This window comes from Hylobates moloch, unplaced genomic scaffold (assembly GCF_009828535.3).
Source record: "Hylobates moloch isolate HMO894 unplaced genomic scaffold, HMol_V3 SCAFFOLD_10, whole genome shotgun sequence".
Taxonomy (NCBI): domain Eukaryota; kingdom Metazoa; phylum Chordata; class Mammalia; order Primates; family Hylobatidae; genus Hylobates; species Hylobates moloch.
Window position 1 is genome coordinate 42,466,835 of NW_026652285.1, and position 22,088 is coordinate 42,488,922.

Consider the following 22,088-nt stretch of genomic DNA (forward strand, 5'->3'; position numbering starts at 1 on the left):
CTACCTACAGTACCGCAGCGCTTGGTGCAGAGCTACTGGGGTCTACAGATGCCGTCATGGAGGAGGAACATCCCAGTCACACTGGCCATGCATTCAGCAAGTCCCAATGTGCTCAAAAAACCCCACATGAATGCTTCATGTCTAAAGAAAATCTCATTTCGTCTCAAGTATTCACATTTAATTTTCCTTTAAGTAGCTCTTCTTAGCTTTATAAGCATCAGTTGAGGTTGAGCAGGGAGTATGCTCAGGTATGAAAAAGCTTCCATGGACTGGAGGAGAGTTTCCTCCTCCTGGCAACGAGCACATGTGAGTTGCTTTACCCGGGGTCTGAGGGAGGACAAACTCACCTGCATCATAGTCAGGGCCACTGGGAAGGAAAAAGCGCTCTCAGATTTGAAGCATTTCTGACATTTTTGACAGGGATGGTAAATCATGCCAAGTGTATCTGGCTGACTATAAGTGACTGTCTGGATTCCCAAGCTGAGGCCATTTCTGTTGAGGCTGAGTCTGGGCTTAGTGGGAGAGTGCTGTGATTGACTAGTGATGCCTGTGACGGACATGCTGCTATCAGAAAGTAGTGTAATGTGAACCACAAATACACTTCCCCTGATCTAAATTGATTTCAGGGAAGAATCTGTAAATGGTAACTTGATGGTAAGCTTCCTGAGTGCAAGTCCACGGCTTTTGTGTTTGTGTCTTCCTTGGTGCCTGACACTTGAATATGTTCATATACATTAATGACTGGATGGGGGTCACACTTCACATCACTTGAGGTTTACCACAGCAGCTGATTTTCCCCATATTCAGATACCTTAATAATGCTCTGGCAGGTGGACAGAGGCAGGCCTACCAGGCTGGTGCCATTAATGGACATGATCTGGTCACCGATATTCAGCTTCCCAGATTTCTCTGCAGGGCCACCATGCATCATGTTGGCAATGATCACGGTAGGGAGGATGGATCCCCAGCCAGACTCCACAATCACCACACCTAGGATTTCTCCTTTCTGCTTCTCTATGAAAACCTGGAAGGAGAAAAACATTTAGAAAGCCTGCATCAGCGACCATCTGGAGTAGGTAGAAATCAAAGCCTCTCCCCCATTCCTGTCTCGCCTAAAGAAAGACACTTCCCTGGGGACACCAACCCAGATGAGTTCCCGTCTTCTCAGCATTCCGCATATTTGGAGTTTTTAAGAAATGAATTCACACAGGTCTACACTCTTTTGTAATTCACTCTTGTTTCACATAAGCAAACTTGCCTCAGCACACAACCATGAGGACCACCAGTTTTTTTAAATTTCTTCATCACTCTTGTTTCACATAAGCAAACTTGCCTCAGCACACAACCATGAGGACCACCAGTTTTTTTAAGCAAACTTGCCTCAGCACACAACCATGAGGACCACCAGTTTTTTTTAATTTCTTCAGTCCTGTCCTCAGTGGCAGGGGAAGAGGCTCTGTGGGTGGGTGGTGTGTTACGGTTTCTACAAATAGCTTTTCAAATTCCAAGTGCAGGTTCCCCCTCCCACAGTGCTTCCCCAATTCACTCTGACATTTAAGTTTCTTGAGTTAAATAAACACACAGAAACACTTCTCTGCAAGGAGAAAGTTGAGAAAAAAGAAAAAAAAAAGTGATGCTGAAGTTATCACAACCAAAAGGTTGGGTGTGCACACAGGAAGTGCATATCCTGGATACACAGACTTTTCACAACCTTCACTGGCAGGGCAGAGAAGACAGGGGTTGATGTTGGATACTTGCACTCTGGGGAGGCCTGCAGAGATGCCACTAAAAGGTACTGCACCTCTTGGAAGCATCCAACAAAGAGTGTGTATGTGTATATTTGGGGGGCTTGAAAAAGTCCCCTTCACAGGTTAGTGTCTGCTTCCCCCAGCTGCTGAAGCTTACAGTCAGCCCCTTCCCTAGAGAACTGTCCTTAGCTGAAAGGGAGACACATTCTGTTAAGGTTGAATTGTGTCCCCCCAAAATTTGTATGTTGAATTACCAACCCCCAGTGCCTTTGACTTAGATTGTGACTTTATTTGGAGATAAGGTCTTAACAGAGGTAACCAATTTTAAATGAGGTGATTAATATGGGCTCTAATCCAATATTACTTGTGTCCTTATGTAAGAAGAGGAATGGTTATCTGTCATGGGTATCAAAAAAAGAAGAGGAAATTTGGACATAGAGACATGCACAGAGAAAGGACGATGTGAAGACACAGGGTGAAGACAGCCATCTACAAGCCAAAGAGAGAGGCTTGGAACAGATTCTTCTCTCACGGCCCTCAGAAGGAACCAATGCTACCAACACCTTCCTTTTGGACTTCTGGCCACAAGGTCTGTGAGACAATAGGTTTCTGTTCTTGAAGCCACCCAGTCCATGGTACTTTGTGACAGCAGCCCTAGCAAATTCATATACCCCCTGTCCAGCCTTGGCCAATGACCGGCATGGGGTACAAAGGCTTGCCAGCTCTCTTGCTCCAAGGTAAGACAAATCTGTCCTGCAATCTGTGTCATGGAGCTTCCCTCTGGGACAGAAGGAAGCTCATGTCCAGGAGACCACACCCTTACTTGGTGTCCCACCACCAAGCTTCCCACATCCCTTCTGTTCTGAGATACTCTCCCAACAAACCTCTGTGACAAGAATCCCTGCCTCAGGCTCTGCCTCTGGGGAATCTGACCTAAGACACCTGACAGACCCCAGTGGATCAAATGATCAGTTTCTCATTAAAATTTCTTCTTACCTGTGGGATCAAGTCCAAACCCCTCAGCTGGACTTGCAGGCCCTCCAGTTCTGACCCAGATCTCAGGCCCATCTATCTCCTTTCCTGTGCCTACCTCCTGCTCTAGCCAAACTGTACTTCCTCATTCCCTAGACAAATGTGGAGCTTTCTGATCTCCAGGCTTCCAACCATTCCACAGACCCCCACCCTTGGCTTGCCCCTACAATCCTCAGATCGCCAGACCAGCTTGGATAGCCTCATCTTCCTACAGGCATTCCTGAATAGCTCAGTTTGAAGCCACAGGCCATTCCCAGAGAAGCACAGCATCTCTTGTCTGAAACTTGAGATCTTCTCTGTTTGTCCAAGTGTAGTTGGCTTTGATTAGTACCTGTACCTGGCACCATCATTTAACTTTTTCAGTGCCCTTACCTAGATTGCAGGGTTTGTACAGGCAGAGTTCAGGTCCTATCTGCCTCTGGGACCCACCCAAAACTTAGGATGACCAGGATAGAGGATGTGCTGCCTCTCTGTTTATACCTGTCCACAATAGCATTTCATGACAGGGCCCCAGAGTGGGGAGCGAGAGATGGGGGTGAGCAACTTCATGATGTCCCGCCAATACGGCACTCCTCACTCTTGATCTCCCTTCACTTCCGCGGCAGGGTGCCCCCCTTTCCAAGCCCCTGCCCAGCTGACTCAGCCTGGAGAACAGCTTCAGGAAAGTACCCACATCTTTACAGTTTTCCGACTTGGAGAAGTGGATCAGGTCATCGTTGTACATGTCCTGGGTATTGAGCAGGTCACTATACTCCTTCTGGCTGAGATCTTCGGGGTTAATCCCATTGGCCCTGAGGAATTCCTGGTATGCCACGCTAAATGCCTGTCCGATGGACTGTGCAATCAGCTGAGCCTGGAACAGCAGCCAGAGAGGAAAGATGGTCAGCAGGGCAGTGCACCTGGTGAGCGGCCTAGCGCACTTCCCACCTGAACAATGGCCCTCCTGGAGTCTGAGGAAGCCCTAGACATCACGCCTGCTGGGCCAGTGGTTCTACGTGGGGCTACCAGTGCCCACCAGGGGCAATTTTCAGAAAGACTGGGGATGTTTTTGATTATGACAATGATCATAAGAGAGCTACCGGCATTCAGCAGACAGGAGTCAGAGATGCTGAATATCCTGCAATGCAAAAAACAGCTCGATACAGTGATGAGTCATTCTATACCCTGCACCATCTTCACAGATCCCACTGGACATTCATGTGCATGCAATACTTGTTTACAGTTACCTGAGTCCAGGATTCAACTCCAATTTATACATAAACACAAAGACTTTGTGTGGCTCTAATACTCATTGAACATTTCAAGAATAATACCGTGTGAATTGAGAGAAGATGTTATTTTGCTTAATTCAGTACTTCACCAAGAGGAAACTTCATGACTTTGGAAAATCATCAACATCAGTGCCGCTGTGATATCTGTGTTGCCGATAAATCACATCCCTATCAACTTGCACGTGTGCTGTTGTGCATGGTGATTCTGCATATGCTTGTAGATACCCACATATTATTTAGCCCTCAATTTGAAATGTCAACTGGAAAGTTTACGATATCTCACTGCACACTGTGTTCTCCTACATCCAAGCTTAATCAAGTAGATATAAGCATCTGACTAACTCATTATGCCTTTCAGAATGGTTGTGCCACAGCATTTATTAATACGTATTGTAATATGGTTTTATTTTGGTTTGCTTTCCTTTATATTATATTTATGGCCAAAATTTGATTATTCTGGGAAAGATTTTTCAATAGAGGAGGTTATATTAGCTATTAATTTCATTTCAGGATAGTAATGGGTCATTAATAAAATATTTATTGTAGAAAGAGAGTGTTGGGTCTAACGGAGTTGAGAACTCTGACTGGTCCAACCCTGCATTTTCCAGTTGAGGAGATGGAGGCCCAGAGACACAAAGGAACCTCTCAAGGTCACACAGCTTGCAGGAGGTGGCACTGGCTTCTACACTGGGTTTTGATAGCTTTTCCCTGCATTAATCAAGCAACATTATTAATCCAGACAGCCAAGAGCAACTGAGCACTTCTCATGTGGCTATGCTGCAGTAAATGCTATATAAGGTATATGCTATGAAAAGTAAATGCTATACAAGGACCATCACTGAATCTGCATATCAATTCTATGACAGCTATTAGTATGACTGGTCCACAATCCTTCACTTGGAATGCCAGAGGCTCTGCTTCAGAATTCAAAACTTTTCCAATTTTAGAAAGGTAGCAGGGTACAAATACTGTATATTGTGCCATAACCCCCTTTAGGGTCTGGGGAAGTACACAGAGCACAGTAACATTTCTGTGGCAAAATCTGTAAGATTCATGGTAAGCTGGACAAATCCTATAAACGGCCTCCTGGCAGGCAAGGCAGGTTTATCAGCCACCTGATTTCAAAAATCCCTTTTGTTTCTCAGAGCTTTCTTAACTTTGGAACTATGGATCTGTATTAGTGTCCCCATTGGGTAGACCAGGATATGGAGGTTGAGGGGTTAAACTGCACACTTCCTGAGAAGGGGCTGGGGGCTGAATCCAGAGCTCATCCTCCTGCCCACCACACCGGACGGCCTCTCTGTGAAATTCTGATGGGCAGAAAAACAAAGCCAAACCAGAAAATCTCTAGAGCAGTGCTTTAAAAACACAATTCTAACCTCCACTCCTCTTTACCCACCTTTCCTAAATGTTGGTAAAAGCACCTTATTAACAGCAAAATGGGAACTTTCCCTGTGGCTGGCTATGGGAAAAGAAATACTTAACTTTTCTGTGAGAATCTGATGACTTTACAAATCACATCAAGAACTACCACCGTCTACCTATTGTAAAACTGGAAGGAGTAAGGCATTGCTTTCGGCATCAGAGAGGTACACATAGACAAACTGAAAAATATATACCTGGGAATGTGACCAATAGACTTCCTGATCATCATTAGTGGATGCCCCTGGTGAATACACTGGCTACTGAGATTTATGGACCACTAGCCATGTGCCACACATCAAGCTTTAACTGCAATATCTATGAGAGTGCCACAGCAGCCTGGCGAGGGAGGTACTATTGTTCTGCAGAAGAGGAACTTGAGGCTTAGTGGCTGCACAGCTTGGATGAGGAAGGACTCAAGCCCAGCTTGCCCAGTTCTGGAGCCAGCACACTCTGGCCCTGCTCTCGTGAAAGCAAAGGCGTAAGATTCCCAGGTCCACTCTTGCCTACCTCTTGCTTCTCCAATCTTTCCTTTCTTCCCTGATGGATCCAAGGGTACCCCAAGGAGAAGAAACCCCTCCCTATGAGCTCCAGCCAGATGGAGGTAGCAGTGGGGCCTACAGCGATCCTCGATCCCTGTAACTCCATCTTTTCGCCGGCCTGCAGGACACAGGAGGCTTACAAGTCCAAATTTTCACTCTTTTGGAACTTTCTGAGAACCTCCTAAAACTCATTTTCCCCGTTTGCATGTTGGCCTCAGCTTTACAGGGACAGTAGGGAGAATGGCAGGCAGAGGTATTTCAAGCTCTCTGTCCTCCCAGTGACCTTGTCCTGTGGCTGCTTTCTAGAGAACATGACCAATAAAGATGGTGACAGTAAGTGTCAGCATCTCCTCCTCTCTGTGCCCACAGCCACGACAGCTCTGGTTCCCCAGAGAGAAAAGCAGGATGGCTGCTGACAACTAACTTCCCAGAGGAAGGCAATTTCTGCAGCTAGACAAATGCTGTACTGGAGAAGAAGGGCCTCTTTGAAGGAACCAAGGCTACCAGACGCCATCTTCTCTTCCCAGATCAGGACTCCATGCTCCATGTGAGAAACAGAGCCTATTCCTCTGTGTCAGGAGGAAAAATGAACACAGTCAAAAGCAATGGCCCTCAGTGGGTGGGTGAGTTTTCTGCTATTAAAAATTACTATGGGGCTGTGGCCTCCCCTGGGGGGCAGCTTCTGAGGCCTGCTGAGGCCCAGGATGGCGGGGAGAGGTAGGGGAGCACCTGGGAGCAGCTCAGGTGCTAATGCAATTTGCAGCCTGGTGGCCTCACTAGCAGCTTGGGTTACAAGCCTGAAAGTAGGCCAAATGACAGAATGGCTTCTGTTGTAAACAAATTTTCTCTGTTGACTGCATCACCCAGAGAAATGGAGCTTAGGAACCACTGGCTTTGTGCCAGGAAAAGGAGCGGGTTTTCCTAAGGACAGGGGTGGGCAGTGCTCCTGCTGTTTGCTGGGGAGGGACAGGGATGTTAACGTTCCTGTAACCCAGAGGATGGTCCTGGACCACAAAGAACTGTCCTCCCAAAATGCCCTCATGCTTGGACAGACCTGATCAAACCCCTACAGGGGGTGCCAAATTCTTCCTACTCTTCACCTCATCCCAAAGTCTCTAATAGCTCGGCCTCCTTTCCCTTCCTCAAAGGGAAACGCAGCTAGCCCCTGCCTCAGGGCCTTCGCATTTGCTCCTTCCTCATTCTCACTTTATTCAGGTCTCTGCTCCAAGGTCATCTCCTCAAGTGAGGGCTTTGTTGATCACCCTACCTGATATAGCCCCTGTCCCTCCATCCCCTGACCCTGTTTTATTTGTCTGTGGAGCACTCCCCACTACCCAATTTTACATTAAGTATATTTACCTATTGATTTTGTCTCCTTTCAGCCCTTGCGATGAGTACCCTGTTTTATTCAGCCTTGTATCTCTAGTGCTGGAACAGTGCCTGACACACAGTACGTGCACAATAAATACACGCTTCATGTGTGATGAATTAGACTGAATCAGGTTCTGAGAAGTCAAGAGAACCTAACCCAGAAGGAGATCAAAGGAAGCAACGCTTACATCCTCAGACTCGAAGACGTGGCAGATCATCTTGTACTGCCTTTTCCCATCCTGGGATGGGTGGGACGCTTCCACGTTCTCCTGGGAGTTGGAGCGAGGCATCCGCCGGCGGGCCATCAGCACAACGATGTTCCCAATGTCCGCAATGTAGGAAATGGTCCTCAGAGGGTGGTCCATCATTGTCTCCTGGAGGCAGGAGGAGAGGGCGGGTAAGTCCAGCTCAGCATCTAATGACCTAAGAGAGAGCCTGCCACCCTACAGCCAGTCAAGTATGGTTCACATGCAGGGCGGGCTCCAGGACTCACTGCAAAGCCTATGCTGAGGGATCAGTGGATACCCAACGGATACCCACTCAGGCCTGAGGGCATTTCCCTTGGCTAATCAAGAGCAGGAAATGATCTGTGGCAGGTGAAAAGAAATAAGAAATTCCAAACAGTAGAATCTCTTGTGGGGAAGTTTAAAAAAAAAAAAAAAGACACAAAAATCAAAATGGCATGGCTGTTTCTGTGTGCGTGAATGTAAGAGAGATTTTAAACACAATTTCTTAAAAGACGAATTTGTTCACATTAATGAATTCTCTGATTAGAATTTCTGAAAATGCTAAACATCATCCATGTCTTAGGGGCGTTTTTGGGCTTTAAGAAAGCAATCCCAAACCCCACCCAGCAGCAGGCACTGTGAACACCACCTTCTAGCTCACTAGGGCCCAGAATCTGGGGACAGCTGCTCTACAGACACATGCATCTCTGAGTTACGATGCCATTAAGCTTCACCCTGGGAAAGGTGGAAGCCAGCTGATACCTGCGTGTCGGCGTTCAGCACTTTGATTCTCTGGGTAGAAATGAAGAGATCCACTTCAGTCATTGGCTGAGATTCGCCTTCAGGAGCCTGAGAAGAAAAAATGCACCAAGAGAAAGTTTGACCACACTACCCTGACCCTGATGCAGAAGGAGTCAGGTTAGCTCACACAGAGGCACCAAGACACAGTCACCAGAACAGCAATACAGACTCTAGGGTTAAACTGCCAAAGCTGAAGGTACCACACAGAGGATGGACACATGGACAAGAGTTAGCACCTCTAGGTTACAGGGAAAAATGCGGAATCCCCTTTTCTTCCTCCCATATAGAAGCAGTAACTCACTGCAGTAGATTTCACTCTTTGAACGATGATGGCAAGTGGCCCTCTTTGTAAGGGTTTTGGAGCCCAACAGATTGAAGAAATAGGGCAAAAAACTCACACCAAAAGACCTTGGGGAAGTCACTTAGAATTTGCCTCTGCTTGGGCCGATGGGAGACAATGTTTATAGCAGCTGCAAATGAAGCCATTCGGATGCAGTTCTGGTAAGAGGGTCTTTATGTTTACACACCACCCAGCAACACAGAAGCAGTCCTGAAGCCACCCCATTAAGAAAGAGCCCCAATGCCTCAACGTCCCAGGAGTAGTAGTTCATAAGCACCTAGAAGCTCCACAACCAAAAAGCACAGTCTGGTTCATTTAGGGCTTAACTCTGTACATGTGTGGTTATTAGCGAGTTTTTTTTTTTTGCATCCAGCAATCTGACAAATCCACAAATCAAGCATAACTATAATCGAACAGACTCAAGTCCCTGCCACATCGATGCTCCTGAATGTTTGGAACTTCCATACTACTATACGATTCATTTAGCATCTCCAATCTGCTCCCTGTCGTTCCTCTGAAGTGAAATGACTAATGAGCAACAGAAAACGGCCACCTTCGGCAACTGAGTTTTGAGAAACGCTGGCTTATGGGGCGGTTCAAAAAGAAATCTGAACAAAAACTTGCTGGATGCAGAAAACAAAAACACGAAAATATAAAAAGGTAAAACAGAAACGAATGAAAAGACCAGGCATAACACCAAGCTGATGAAGTTGTTTGTACTGCACCTTCTTCCTGCTTTTGGCTAATTTCTGGGCCATCTGCTTAGCATGGAACAAACAGAGACAGGAGAATAGTTAGAAAGAATTTGCAGAGACTCAAAGTCAAAAAGGGAATTGACAAACTAATACTGAATAGTGGCATAAAGCATTTCTGTGGGAGGAGGACTGGCTTTTAAAAATCCCAGTCTAAAGATAATCAATGTCGTAATTCAGAATTTAGTATGTGGGAAGTGGTGAAGTGAGACAAAGGAAATGTGTTGCGGTGCTTCTTATACTTAATTGTGACTGATCTTTCCAAAGAAACAAGTTTTGGTTCTGTTAATTTTCTTTATTGTACGCCTGGTTTTCTATTTCACTGATTTCAGCATAGATCTTTATTTCCTTCTACTTTCTTTGGGTTTAATTTGCTGACTTCTCAGCTTCCTGAGATAAAAAATTATGGCTTTTCAAACTTTATTCTGATATTCAAAGCTATGAATCTCCCTCTAAACATTGCTTTGGATGTATTCCACAAATTTTTGTGCTTCAATTTAATCATTATTCCATTAAATTTTTTTCCCAAATTTCCACTGCAATTTCTTCCTAGAACCTTGGATTATTTAGAATTGTTTTATTAATTTTGATACATTTGGGGATTTTCTAGTTATCTTTTTTTTTTTTTTTTTTTTGAGATGGAGTTTCGCTCTTGTTGCCCAGGCTAGAGCGCAATGGCATGATCTTGGCTCACCACAACCTCTGCCTCCCAGGATCAAGAGATTCTCCTGCCTCAGCCTCCCGAGTAGCTGGGATTATAGGCATGCGCCACCACGCCTGGCTAATTTTTGCATTTTTTAGTAGAGATGGGGTTTCTCCATGTTGGCCAGCCTGGTCTCAAATTCCCGACCTCAGGTGATCCACCTGCCTCGGCCTCCCAAAGTGCTGGGATTACAGGCTCGAGCCACCGCGCCTGGCCTCTAGTTATCTTTTTCTACTGATTTTGGAATTAATTCCACCGTGGTCAGAGAACACAGTCTGTATGTCAATCTTTTGAAATATGCTGAGGCTTAGCTGTATGGTCCAGCACATGACTGACTTTGGTGGATATGTCATGTGGACTTCAAAATATGCATTCCGTAGTTGTTAGGGACAGTGTTTGATCAATGACAATTAGGTCAATTAAATTTGTTAAGAGTATTGTTCAAACCTTCTGTGTACTTGCTAGTTCTTTAATCTGCTTGTTCCATCATTTATTGAGTGTTTTAAAACCTCCAGCTGTTATGTGGATTTGTCTGTGTATCCTGATTCTGTCACTTTACTTTATCTTACAGCTATGTTATAAGGTGTGCACATAAGTAGGATGGTATGTCTGCTTGATAAGTTGATCCTTTCATTGTTCTCCCTTTTTACCTCTAGTAATACTTCTTGCCTTAAATTTGTGTAATATTAATGTAGTTTACACCTAACTAAAAACGGATGTACCATTCTCTCTTTTGCTCACAATTAAAAGACAGCATAGTTGATAAAAGCAGAGTGGGGCTAGATTTTCTACCAAGTTCTGGCTCTGCCACTTACTAGCTGTGTGACTTTGAGGCAAGCCACTGAACATCTCTGTGCCTCAGTTTCTTCATCTGTAAAATGAAGATAAAAATAGTGTCTACCTCACAGGGATATTTTGAGAACAAAATGAATACAGGCAAAGCTCTTCAAACAGTGCCTCATACATTCTAAGCACTATATTTGTGTTTGCTGTTATATGATTATAATTGACCTAGGTCATGATGCAATTTCTTGCCTTTTGCTAAGGCTTGCTATTTATACAGATCTTGTACAAATAATGGCAAGTCAATGGCCGAACTGCAGATGCTGTTGTGGTAATGGGAGTGGGGTGGAGGAAGAACTGCTCTCTCACATTCCTGGGTACTCACCTGGTAGAAAAGCTCCTCTGCTCTCAGCAGCACATCTCTGTTTCATTAGTGACTAAAATATGTTGCCTATACTACCTCATTTTAGAGAAACTAGATGAGTGAGCCATCCAGACACCACATAGCGAATCTCTGGTACACCCGGGAAACCAGGGCAACCGCACTCCCACACAGATGCCCTGCTGTTCTTATTGGTGGCCATGAGTTCACAGTGAACAGTCTGCTCTGAAAAAATCTGAAGGTAGCAACTCTGTCATCCTGACTGCTGCACATTACAGCGGGAATATTTCTGCATCTGAGAAGTGACCCTATGCTGATGTTATGCCATGCCACACCACGAGGATTCCCGTGTGGAATCCCAGAGTCTGGCCAGGGATGTTCTGACTGGCATCAGTTATAATCTGCATAACTGACAGCTGGGAGATCTTTAATGTTTGTTTTTTTACCTCTCCTGAAATGATATGGCAGTAATATAGGAATTTCCATTACTTCGGATACCAAACCCTAACAGCTGTTGGTCAAAATTCTCCAATTCTAGGGAGCCGATTTGAAATAACTCTTACAAAAGAAAATAGGTTCCACCATCACTGGAGTACCCATTTTTTTTTTTTTTCTGGAACTGGTGTTGAGGAAGAGGATACAAAAGGCAAGGCAAACTGAGTTTCATGAAAGGTATTCTGAAACTTTTTTTTTTTTTTTTTTTTTTGAGACAGAGTCTCGCTCTGTCACCCTGGCTAGAGTGCAGTGGTGCCATCTCAGCTCACTGCAACCTTCGCCTCCCAGGTTCAAGCAATTCTCGCGCCTCAGCCTCCTGAGTAGCTGGGATTACAGGCATGCGCCACCACACCTGGCTAATTTTTGTATTTTTAGTAGAGACGGGGTTTCACCATGTTGACCAGGCTGATTTCAAACTCCTGACCTCAAGTGATCCACCCGCCTTGGCCTCCCATAGTGCTGGGATTACAGGCGTGAGCCACCGTGCCTGGCCTGAAACAGTTTTTATGAAGTTAAAAATATTCTGTGGATTTAGAGTAATACCATCTTTAAATCACTCATGATATCCAAGTACCCTGCAACAAATTATAATTTAAAATTTAAATATAACATCACAGAAGATGGGAGAGTTGGAGCCAGAATGAGAAATTAGGGTAGCAGAAAGGGGTCCAAGAGAAACATAAGGCCAGCATGCATTTTAAAGCCAGGAATGACAACATCTATTTAAACCCTCATGTTTCATGGGATTGATCATGGTTTACCACATGGCGGGGTGTGGTGCAAAGGACAAACTGCAGCACCACCCACCCACTTACTCCATCCACAATGTGTACTGAGTTTCTGCCATTGTTAACACACTCTAGATTAGTCGTGCCAGGGATGCTCCTGACTGTTCTGTCTTTTCTCTCCCCACTGACATTGACTGAGAACTTGCTATGTGCCAGAATCCTTTGAAGTATTTCACATAAATCAGTGTAAAAGCTTACAACACCCCTGTGAGCTACTACCGTGCTAGGTGGTAAGCCATGATCAATCCCATGAAACACGAGGTTTAAGTAGATGTTGTTATTTCTGCCTACATTATGTTATCCTCATTTTTCAGAAGAGGGAAATGTGGCACAGAGAGGCTAATTAACTTGCCCCAGGTCACACAGCTGTGAAGTGGCAGAATAGAGATTCAAACTCTGGCAATCTCACTCCACTGTAAACCCCTAGTTGTGCAACTGGGGCAAGCTTGTCATCTGTAAACTTCTCCATTTGTCTACACCATGGGGTTAACAACACCTACCTCACAATGTTCTCTACCCCATCCATTTTGACGAGTAAATGAGATTGAGATAATGCATGTGAAGGGCCTAATACTTTACCGATCATAGACTTCTCCAACTAAGCTGGGAAATGCTACAACTTAGGCAAAGCTATAATGATAGAAATTTTACTTCTATAATGAAATCATAATTTTGAGAAAATCATAAAAGAATGAAAAAAAGCTGATCTTTGGGACAGGCTAGTTAAGATGAATATATGAATATTTGATAATGAATGCTGCTTGCCAAAATGCTGCTGCACAGCTTGCCAAAATGGACCACAAGATACCTAAACACCATTTGTAATTTAATTGCATTAGCTTCACAAATATAGGAAGAATGGAGACACGAACACCACACTCTGGGTGGGTGGACATGAAGCAGTCTCTGTGGTTCAGGTAGGGCTCAGGAGGCCACCCTATCTTCTGGTTAAAGAGCAGAGAATGAAGTGGGAATGAGAGTGGAAGGTAAGGTGGAGATGCAGTGGAGAGCAAGGAAGACAAGTGAGCTCATTGTGCTGGCTTCCAGTCTGGCTTTCTCTAGAAAGGGGGTAGGCATGAGTCTCACGTTGTTAGGGGAGAGGGGTGTTTCTATCTAGGGCACATTAAAGACTGACGGCACATAGGGCAAAGCTCTCTCTAGAAGTTTCTCCCAAAACATGTTCCAGAGAATACTACTACTGACAGGTATCTACCAAATGGTGACAATTAGCAGGTATCTATCACATGGTAACAATGTATTCTGTGCTCAAGTAATTATGGGAGCTGCTGTGACATCTTCTTAGTGCAGGACTTCTCAGAGCCTTTAAGAGGAAGACACCTGTAGCAAATGTCCGAAAAGGAGATCTATTTTCTTAAGCTTATTTGCTGGTGGAACTCTATTAGTGACAAGCACTTAGCCTGACTAGAATGCTGCAGGGCACAGTGGGAGGAAAGATGCTTCACACACTGGCGGGTCCACCTTTCTTTAAGGCAGTGGTTCCCAAACGCTGGTGCAGAGTAGAATCTCCTGGAGGGTTTGTTAAAACACAGACTCCTGGGTGCCACCTTCTGAGTTTCTGACTCAGTAGGTTTGGGGTTGGGCCTGAAAACCTGTACTTCTAATAAGTTCGTAGGCAATGCTGATGCTACCGGTCCAGGGATCATGCTTTGAGAACCAGGGCTCTAATGCAATCCCCTAAGGTATATGGGGGCTCTCTGGAAGGATATTACTTCTCAAAAAACGATGACCAACAAAGGCAGAATGAACACATTAGGGAGGGACCAAAGACCAAAACAAAAAAAAATGTTTAATGACAGATGTCTTCTAATTCTGCTATTGTGCTCAGATATGTCATCTCTTAAATTGTGGTAGATGGAAAAGCCTTTAAATTTCAGAGCCCTCAGCTTACCTTGTATTATTGTTACCTAACATTCTTTTTGGCTTGTTTTTACTGCAAGTTTCTCAAGCTCAAGAACTGTGTATTGGTTAATTTTTATTCCTAAAGGGCCTATCACAGGAGTCTGCATAACAACAGTTGGCATTTGGGGCCAAATTCCTTTGTTTCTTTTCACATTAAGTAGAAAATACCTGGCCAAACCACAGCTCCAAATTCTCTCTCCATGTGGCAAATGAATCTTGTAAATTTTTTGTTAAGAAAACAGTAATTTTCAAAACCCCAAGTCCAAATCCAACGAGCAATGTTGAATTTTAGTATACAGTTGGTACTACATGAGTGGCAGACACCACAATCGACAAATTGAACAGAAATTAAAGACTACTTTGAAATGGAAACCTAAGCTTCAAGGTCAGTGTCTGTTCAGAGATAAAGCACCACGAATACAGGGCACGTGGTGAGCAGTTCTCATTCACATCCAGCCACGTCCATCTGGTCAAACAATGTAGGCAGAGGAAGAGAGGGACAAAACGGGGGTCCCTGCAGGGAGTGAGGGAAGAAGGAGGAATCAGAAAACAAAGGAGGAAACTACCCCCACCTTTGTTTAGGTGAAAGTGCCAAGCCAGAAATTACTGATCAGCTTGGGGTTAAGGACATTGCTAAATGGATTGCAAAATAAATCCACAGAGCTCTACTTTCTCCTTCCTTCCTGGACAGACGCTATAAAGTCTGCAGCTTTGCTGTGCTCTATGTCCTTTCTGTCAAGGTGGCCTAGAATAACTTGTTCTGAAAGGTCAGTCTCTCTTTAGGAAGCAGCGTGGCACCATCTTCCTTACAGAGCAGTGTCTCCCAGGCACATGTGGGCACCTGGTGCAAGCTCCTTCCACTTGAGCCCAGCCCAGCCTGCTCAGGATCAACACTCTTTGCCCCAGCTTCCCTTTGCATTGATGAAGTCCGCGTATGCTCCCTGACACAGTCACTTTTTGGAGAGTGCTGACTTAAACAGGCATCTCCATTTACACTTGGAAAAAAAAGGCTTCTAGCTGGATGTAATGTCAACCGATCTGATGAGCACTTTAATGGATGTAAAAGGAACATGAAGCAGAAAATACTTAATGACAGGCAACAGTTCCTTCCGATGCATAGACGCACATTGTAAAATGATACTTATAAGTTATAAATGAAATGTAACCATTTAATTTTACCACTCTATAATGAATTCCTCATGCCAGAGTAATTTGCTTGTAAAAATAAATCTATGTTTTCCAGATGCCTATTCTGCTCTAGGCAGGTCTAAAATGTATTTATAATCAGAAAGCCTCTATCTTGGTTGTTCTGATCAACAGAGCCATCTAATTTTTGGTTCAAATGAACTGTGGAACTTCGGGATACCCATCCTTTGGAAGCTTTGAAGTAAAATCTCTGATTTCTTATGAGGCAGCTGGACTTTAAAGAAGGAATAACACCTCTATAGGACACCACTGTGGAAATAAGAAAATATAACTCACAATACAATTGGCACTGATGAGCTTTGGTACAGGGATGCTGTGTACCTGAACATTGCTTTACGTTCAAGTGATGTGCCCGTGCCTGCTTTTTCCCTGTAAGGCCATCTCAGCACTACCTAAGTGCCATAAGGGGACTGGAAAGGCATAAATGTTCTATCTGTAGGAGTCCAAAACTATCGGAGGGCTAATAAACAAGGTGTCCCAAATGAAACCTGAACCTTAAAATTTTTGAAACCTTGATGGATAGAACCTAGAAAAAACTAACCTCAAAGCAACATGTAGTTTTCAACCTCAGGAGTCTTCAGTACTCCTTTGGGGGCAGACTGCTACTTTATTCTGGAAGATTCACCTGAACGGGCTCTGGTAGCATTCCTTGATAAGGGCTCTTTGGCATTTTGGTAGAGATAAAATCTTTGTTTTGTGGCTCTGCCCTGGACGTTATAGGGTCTTGAGCACACCTGGCTCTGGCCCAGAAAATGCCCCCAGTCATGGTGACAAGCAGAGGTGGCCCCACTCATTTCCAAACACATCTTATGAAGGCAGTCCCTGTCTAACAGAGACCCTGAGTGAGGCACACCAGACTTTTGTGCTTCCACCAAACTTGGGGAAGCTAACAGCACCATTCACCTGGAAGCCCAGGTGGCATACCTGGTAACCATGGGGCATGTGAAGTCAGAACTATGTCTCTATGTCTCTTTGATTTAAAGTTCTCTGCTCTGTACAAAATAGGATGTGACTGTGCCTGAAAAGCAGCTTGCTCTCTCTGAGAGGCTTGTGGGTTGTTTTTTTGAATGCTGTGCCTGGAAGACAACTAAATTAAGATGGAGAAGACCTTGGAGAGACTTGCTGGCACAATGTCACCACTTCGTGGAAATGGGAAGACAGTGAAAGGGAACTAGGTCAAGCTTGGATGGGCAGCTCCCCAAGAACCTGGTGATGTTCTATCCGTAGCACTGTTTAGTCTCAAAGTCCCAAAAGGTATGAAGTTCAGACTGTCTCCATGGAGTTGTCCTGTTGGGAGCCACGGGGCAAGACACATCTCTTTGGGTCGGGGGTGGGGCTTCCCTTAAAAGAACTGGACCTTCCCACTGTCCATCATTCTGGGAGAGGCTAATTTTAGAAGAAGACAAACACCACAGAAATGGGCCTTATGGCAGCAGGGCCTCTGAGGCACAGGCAAGGTTTGTGTGCCCCAGATGAAGTGGCTGAGTGTATCCCTGACACATGGAAGGAACTAAAAGGTCCTATCAGTAATCCTGACACTAGGTCTGGCCTAGCAGGGTTGTGACAACAGCCACTCTTGAGGCAGTTGCAAATCACTCCTCCCTGGTTTATAAAAACATCGTAGTCATGTCAAAAGTTATGGCATGGGCTTACTGTCCTAGGAGGAGTTAAGAGAAGGGCCAGCTCTGAGCTTGGGGGAGAAGCATTTCCTCCAAGTACGGAGAGGTGGTCAGATCAGTGGGTGACACACAGAGGCCCCAGCAGCAGGAGTGGCAGTGAGCAGCCTGAGGAGGAAGCCATGAGAGGGACGTGGGGCCATTTACACAGCAACCTGGGAACTGCAGGATAACTGGACAGCTGAGGGTTCAGGGGCATCATAATTACAGTGTCGGTGATGGTATGAGCTGTTTACTATTCACCACATGGCAGAGTCTGGATACGTGGCTATCATAATAATCAGCTTGGGCATAAGGCCCAAACCAACTGCCTCTCCTCTGCAAGCACCTCTTGGAATTGCTGGTCACTTACTGTTGCTTTCTACTTCTCAGGCAGAAGGCAGCGGTCAGAGGTGTTCACATCTGCAGGCTTCCCCTGCACTCTGGTGGCACTTGGCCTCTAACACCGTCCTCTCCTCCTTGGGCACACCCCACACACTCCCTGGCTTGCTTTGCCATTCCCTCATTCATGCTGCTGAGCTTGAGAACAAGGATCTCACTTTATCAGCTACTGTTTTTCCTCCCTGCCAAGACCCTGCACAGCTCTTCATGCCTAAGTGCTCAAGGAATAATTTTTTCTTTGATTGCGAGATTAAGGATTCTCAGTTACTGCGGTCTACTTGTCCCTCTTTCTCCTTCCACATTACCACACAAACACCAGGGTGCAACCTGGGAGTGTGTGAGAGAGAAGGTATGAAATATAGAATGGCTCCTTGAGGGAAGAATCCATTTTGACCAGTTGAAACTGGATAGAACAGACTCTTGCAAGTCCTAACCTATTCCAACTTGCTGGAAATACCTGGTCCTGGACTTCTACCATGATGCTGTCCCTAGGGCTCTAGGTGACAATGACCTCAAGGCTTGGGGAGGCTGCCTAGTAGTTCCAGGTGCTGGTGGCACAATGGCATGTGGATGACATGAATGCACCTTAAGTGTTCCTGGAGTCCTGCTTTGCCCATGATTCTAGGTAGTTTTGGTATTGTGGTGGAGATTCTAGAGCTCTGTGTTGCTGCATTTATTCATGAGAATAAACCAGTTCTGGATGGTTCAAACTAGTTGTGAATGACAAACCAGACGAGAGTGGTTCCTCCTGGATCAAACAGGCTCGTTCCTTTTATGTCTTGATTAAACAGATTCAAACATGTTACGACTGGCTCAAACTAGTTTAAACAGGATTAGCCTTGCACTGACTTTAGACTAGCCAGGTTAGATTTGATCAAAGAGTTCATTTTCCTTGAAGCAAGCCAGTTCAATCTAGCTTGAACAGGATGGACTGGTTCAAAAGCAATGCCACCTAGTTTGAACCAACTCTGTTTGCCACTGACCTCCAGCTGTCAGTGGAAGTCCAGTGGTACATGTCTTGCACTTGAGACATAATACTCAAAATGGCATCCTTCCTCATTACATCAACTTTTCAAAGGTTGTGATCATAAGTACTTCTTCTCAAGATTGGCTATTTATAACAACCTAAATAGATCATGTTTGTATATAAAGACTCCAGTAGACTTTGGAAATTTTTGTTAACAGGCACATGGATAAGCACTGCCTGTGTGATGTCATCTCAAACCACTCTCCTCTAAACTACATGTGGAGTTGTGGCCAGTGCTGTAGACTGCTCAAGTGCCCACACCTGCCCACTGTCCCTGCTGGAGCACCCAGATGTCCTCACCTTGATCCTGCTTACGGCTTCCTGGGCCTGCATCATGCGCACGTTTTTGGAAGGAGTTTTGTCTGAGAGCAGCTGAGTGGAGCCAAGGTAATTGGCGGCAAAAATGATTCCATCGATCAAGTCTTCGGGGTCGCAGGGTCCCGGAACTGTAACACATAGAGCCACAGTGAGGGAAGCCATCCTGGGGCGGGGACTGCCAACCCCCTCAATGGCACATCACCCCTCTCCCATGCCTCACTGCTGGCACAGGTGAGACAGAGCCAACCTGCTGGTCTAAGGCATCTCTGTCTATCTGCACCCACACCTCATTTTCAAATAGAAGGCACAGTTTCTAGAATAATTTGCTTCGCTAAAACCATTTACTATGGAAAGTGATGCAAATATTTACTTAAATATGGAACATACAATTCAGCAATAAAGGACACTGTTTCTCCTGTTAGACTGTGAGCTCTTAGGAGACAAGGACCATGTCATATTCACCTCTGACTCTCTTGTGTCTTACTGTTACCCAGGTGGTATCAACTAGATATTTGCTGGATAAATGCTTAAGTAACTAGATGGCTGTCTTTTTAGAAAAGCTTTTTACAGCAATCCCTATTACTTGCCCCCCCATTCATATCTCTTCCTCCATTTAATCCATAATGGAAAAAACAAATTTACAGATCAGAAAAAATAAGATATCTGTTTCAGAATATCTGGATTCCTGTAATGGCCTCTGACCTCAATTGTGCAAGACAGATAACATGACCTCAAAGCCACGGTCCCACGCTGTCAATCTTGTTCACTTACGGGGTATAATGTTCTTGGCCTGTGCCCACACAAAGACAGATTCCAAAGAAAATCAAATTTTCTGTTCTAATTTACCAGCCTTTTAAGTCAAACCTGTTTTAAATATTTTAACTGGGGGCACCTGTTTCTAACCACAATTACTTGTAAACCCTAACTCGAAATTAAAACATGTCTGTGATTAATATATAACTGTACAACAGTCCCTTAAAAAGGCATTTTAATCTGCAATTGAAACATACGTATTTTATTTTCTTTCTTTTTTTTTGAGACAGGGTCTCACTCTCTCACTCAGGCTGGAGTACAGTGGTGTGATCTCGGCTCACTGCAACCTCCGCCTCCCAGGTTCAAGGGATCCTCCCGCCTCAGCCTCCCAAGTGGCTGAAACTACAGGCACTACCATGCCCAACTAATTTTTGTAGTTTTTGTAGAGATGGGGTTTTGCCATGTTGCCCAGGCTGGTCTTGGACTCCTGGGCTCAAGCAATTTGCACGCCTCAGCCTCCCAAAGTGCTGAGATTACAGGCATGAACCACCATGCCTGGCCCTGTGTATTTTATTTGACTTGAGTGGTACATCTGGGGAGACTAAAATATACATTTTAACCCACTGTTAAAACCTCAGGGTCTTAAATTAGATAACTTGTAATGGAAACAATTTGCTTTTTCCTCTTGGAAGGCTCATCTGAAATGCTTTTTATTTTTATCCTTAAACATCAAGCTCATCTTGAGTTTACACAGCTGCTTCCTGTGCTGAACTACTTATCAGAGTACAGATGTAAGATAATCTACTCATTTGTCTAAAACTAAGGTGGTGCTTGAAACAAAGAAATTAAAAGTGTTTTAGGAAGGGCTTTCACAAAGCATCTATGTAGTAATTAAATAAGGAAGCCCATTATTTGTCTTATTCTCCATTTTTACAAGCAAGACTTCGAGGCTAACACTGTGAGTAGTACACAGACAAATCTGCCTCCACTACATACCAGTAATGCACACTCTACTCAACAACCACAGGGACCCGCTGTGAATCTTTTATAGATGTGAGATGGATTCGGGCCATATATGATATACAGTTTCAGTTGTATAGCAGGGAAGCATATAAAATATGAACAGGTCTGAATCCACATTACACTTTATATAAAGTAAAAGATTGTCAGTTCTTCTATGATAAGTTCCTGCTGATGCATTTACAGTGTTATGGAAACATAATCATTATTGCCAACCAGATATGGAGAAGAAAGATCTCATCTGGGATATGAACTTTTAAAAGTCTTCCATCTAGTTTTTAAAAATCAATGTTAAAAGAAAAACAAAAATTAACTACCTTCTCTGCGGGACTTCTAACATCATATATCCTCTGATTTGGCACTACTGGCGCTATTCACTGAGAAGGTCCCTTTTTGACTACAGTAAGTGTGGGTATGGGGATATGTTTAAAAGCAATCCAAATTATATTTAAATGACTGTAGAAATGCCAAGCAGCCAAGACACACAAATATCCGACCTAAACACATTTTGAGATATGGTCTTATGCCATTTATCCTTTCAGGAAATTGAATATAATTGAATGTCACTGTCATCGCACCACACCCAGAAAAATAAAAGCCCCAATTTCATAAGTTCACTTTGGGCTCAGTGCTAGTATATTCTTACACAGTTAAAAAAAATTAAACCCTTAATGATCCTATGTCAGAGAATTGCAGGTTTTCTTTTGGCCTTTCGGAATGTGGTTTCCCTTTAGTGCTGCCTTTGGATTGCTCTGTAGATGAGGGAGCACACACGTGACATCCTCACACTCAGGCTAATGCTGAGCCTGAAAAATCGCTAGGCCTGGGGGGTGAATATGAAGAAGGGAGCTTTCAAACTTCAGAAAACTTCCCAGAGTGCTCTCACAGAATTTCAGAGCCTCACAAAAATGATGCAAATAATTTACAATGACTCAAGAGAGAAACCTGAGTAACTAAACCAAAACTGTGAGCTTGTCCTGGGCTTTGAGCCCCAGGGTTCATGAAGGTTTATGAGTCCTGGTAACCCTTTCCCAGGCAGTGGAACACAATGACTGTTCATGCACAGTATCCAAAGTCCAGAGACACCCTCAGAGAGATGTCTGGGCGTTCTCTGGCCTCCAGAAAAGACT

General features: G+C 44.4%; 1 protein-coding gene across 6 annotated transcripts in view; it reads right to left on the bottom strand.

Moving 5' to 3' along the window:
• APBA1 (amyloid beta precursor protein binding family A member 1) overlaps positions 1–22,088 on the bottom strand; it is a 247,906-nt gene that overhangs the window by 21,051 nt on the left and 204,767 nt on the right. For 5 of the 6 annotated variants that reach the window (XM_032164246.2, XM_032164248.2, XM_058444842.1 and 2 more), the window contains exons 5-10: positions 19,168–19,313; positions 9,480–9,512; positions 8,376–8,462; positions 7,575–7,760; positions 3,454–3,633; positions 812–1,024 (exon numbers count right to left, since the gene is read on the bottom strand). In XM_032164246.2, the coding sequence (XP_032020137.1) occupies positions 812–1,024; positions 3,454–3,633; positions 7,575–7,760; positions 8,376–8,462; positions 9,480–9,512; positions 19,168–19,313 (845 nt within the window). The remainder of the gene's footprint in view (positions 1–811; positions 1,025–3,453; positions 3,634–7,574; positions 7,761–8,375; positions 8,463–9,479; positions 9,513–19,167; positions 19,314–22,088) is intronic. The other variant, XM_058444844.1, reaches the window with a different exon arrangement.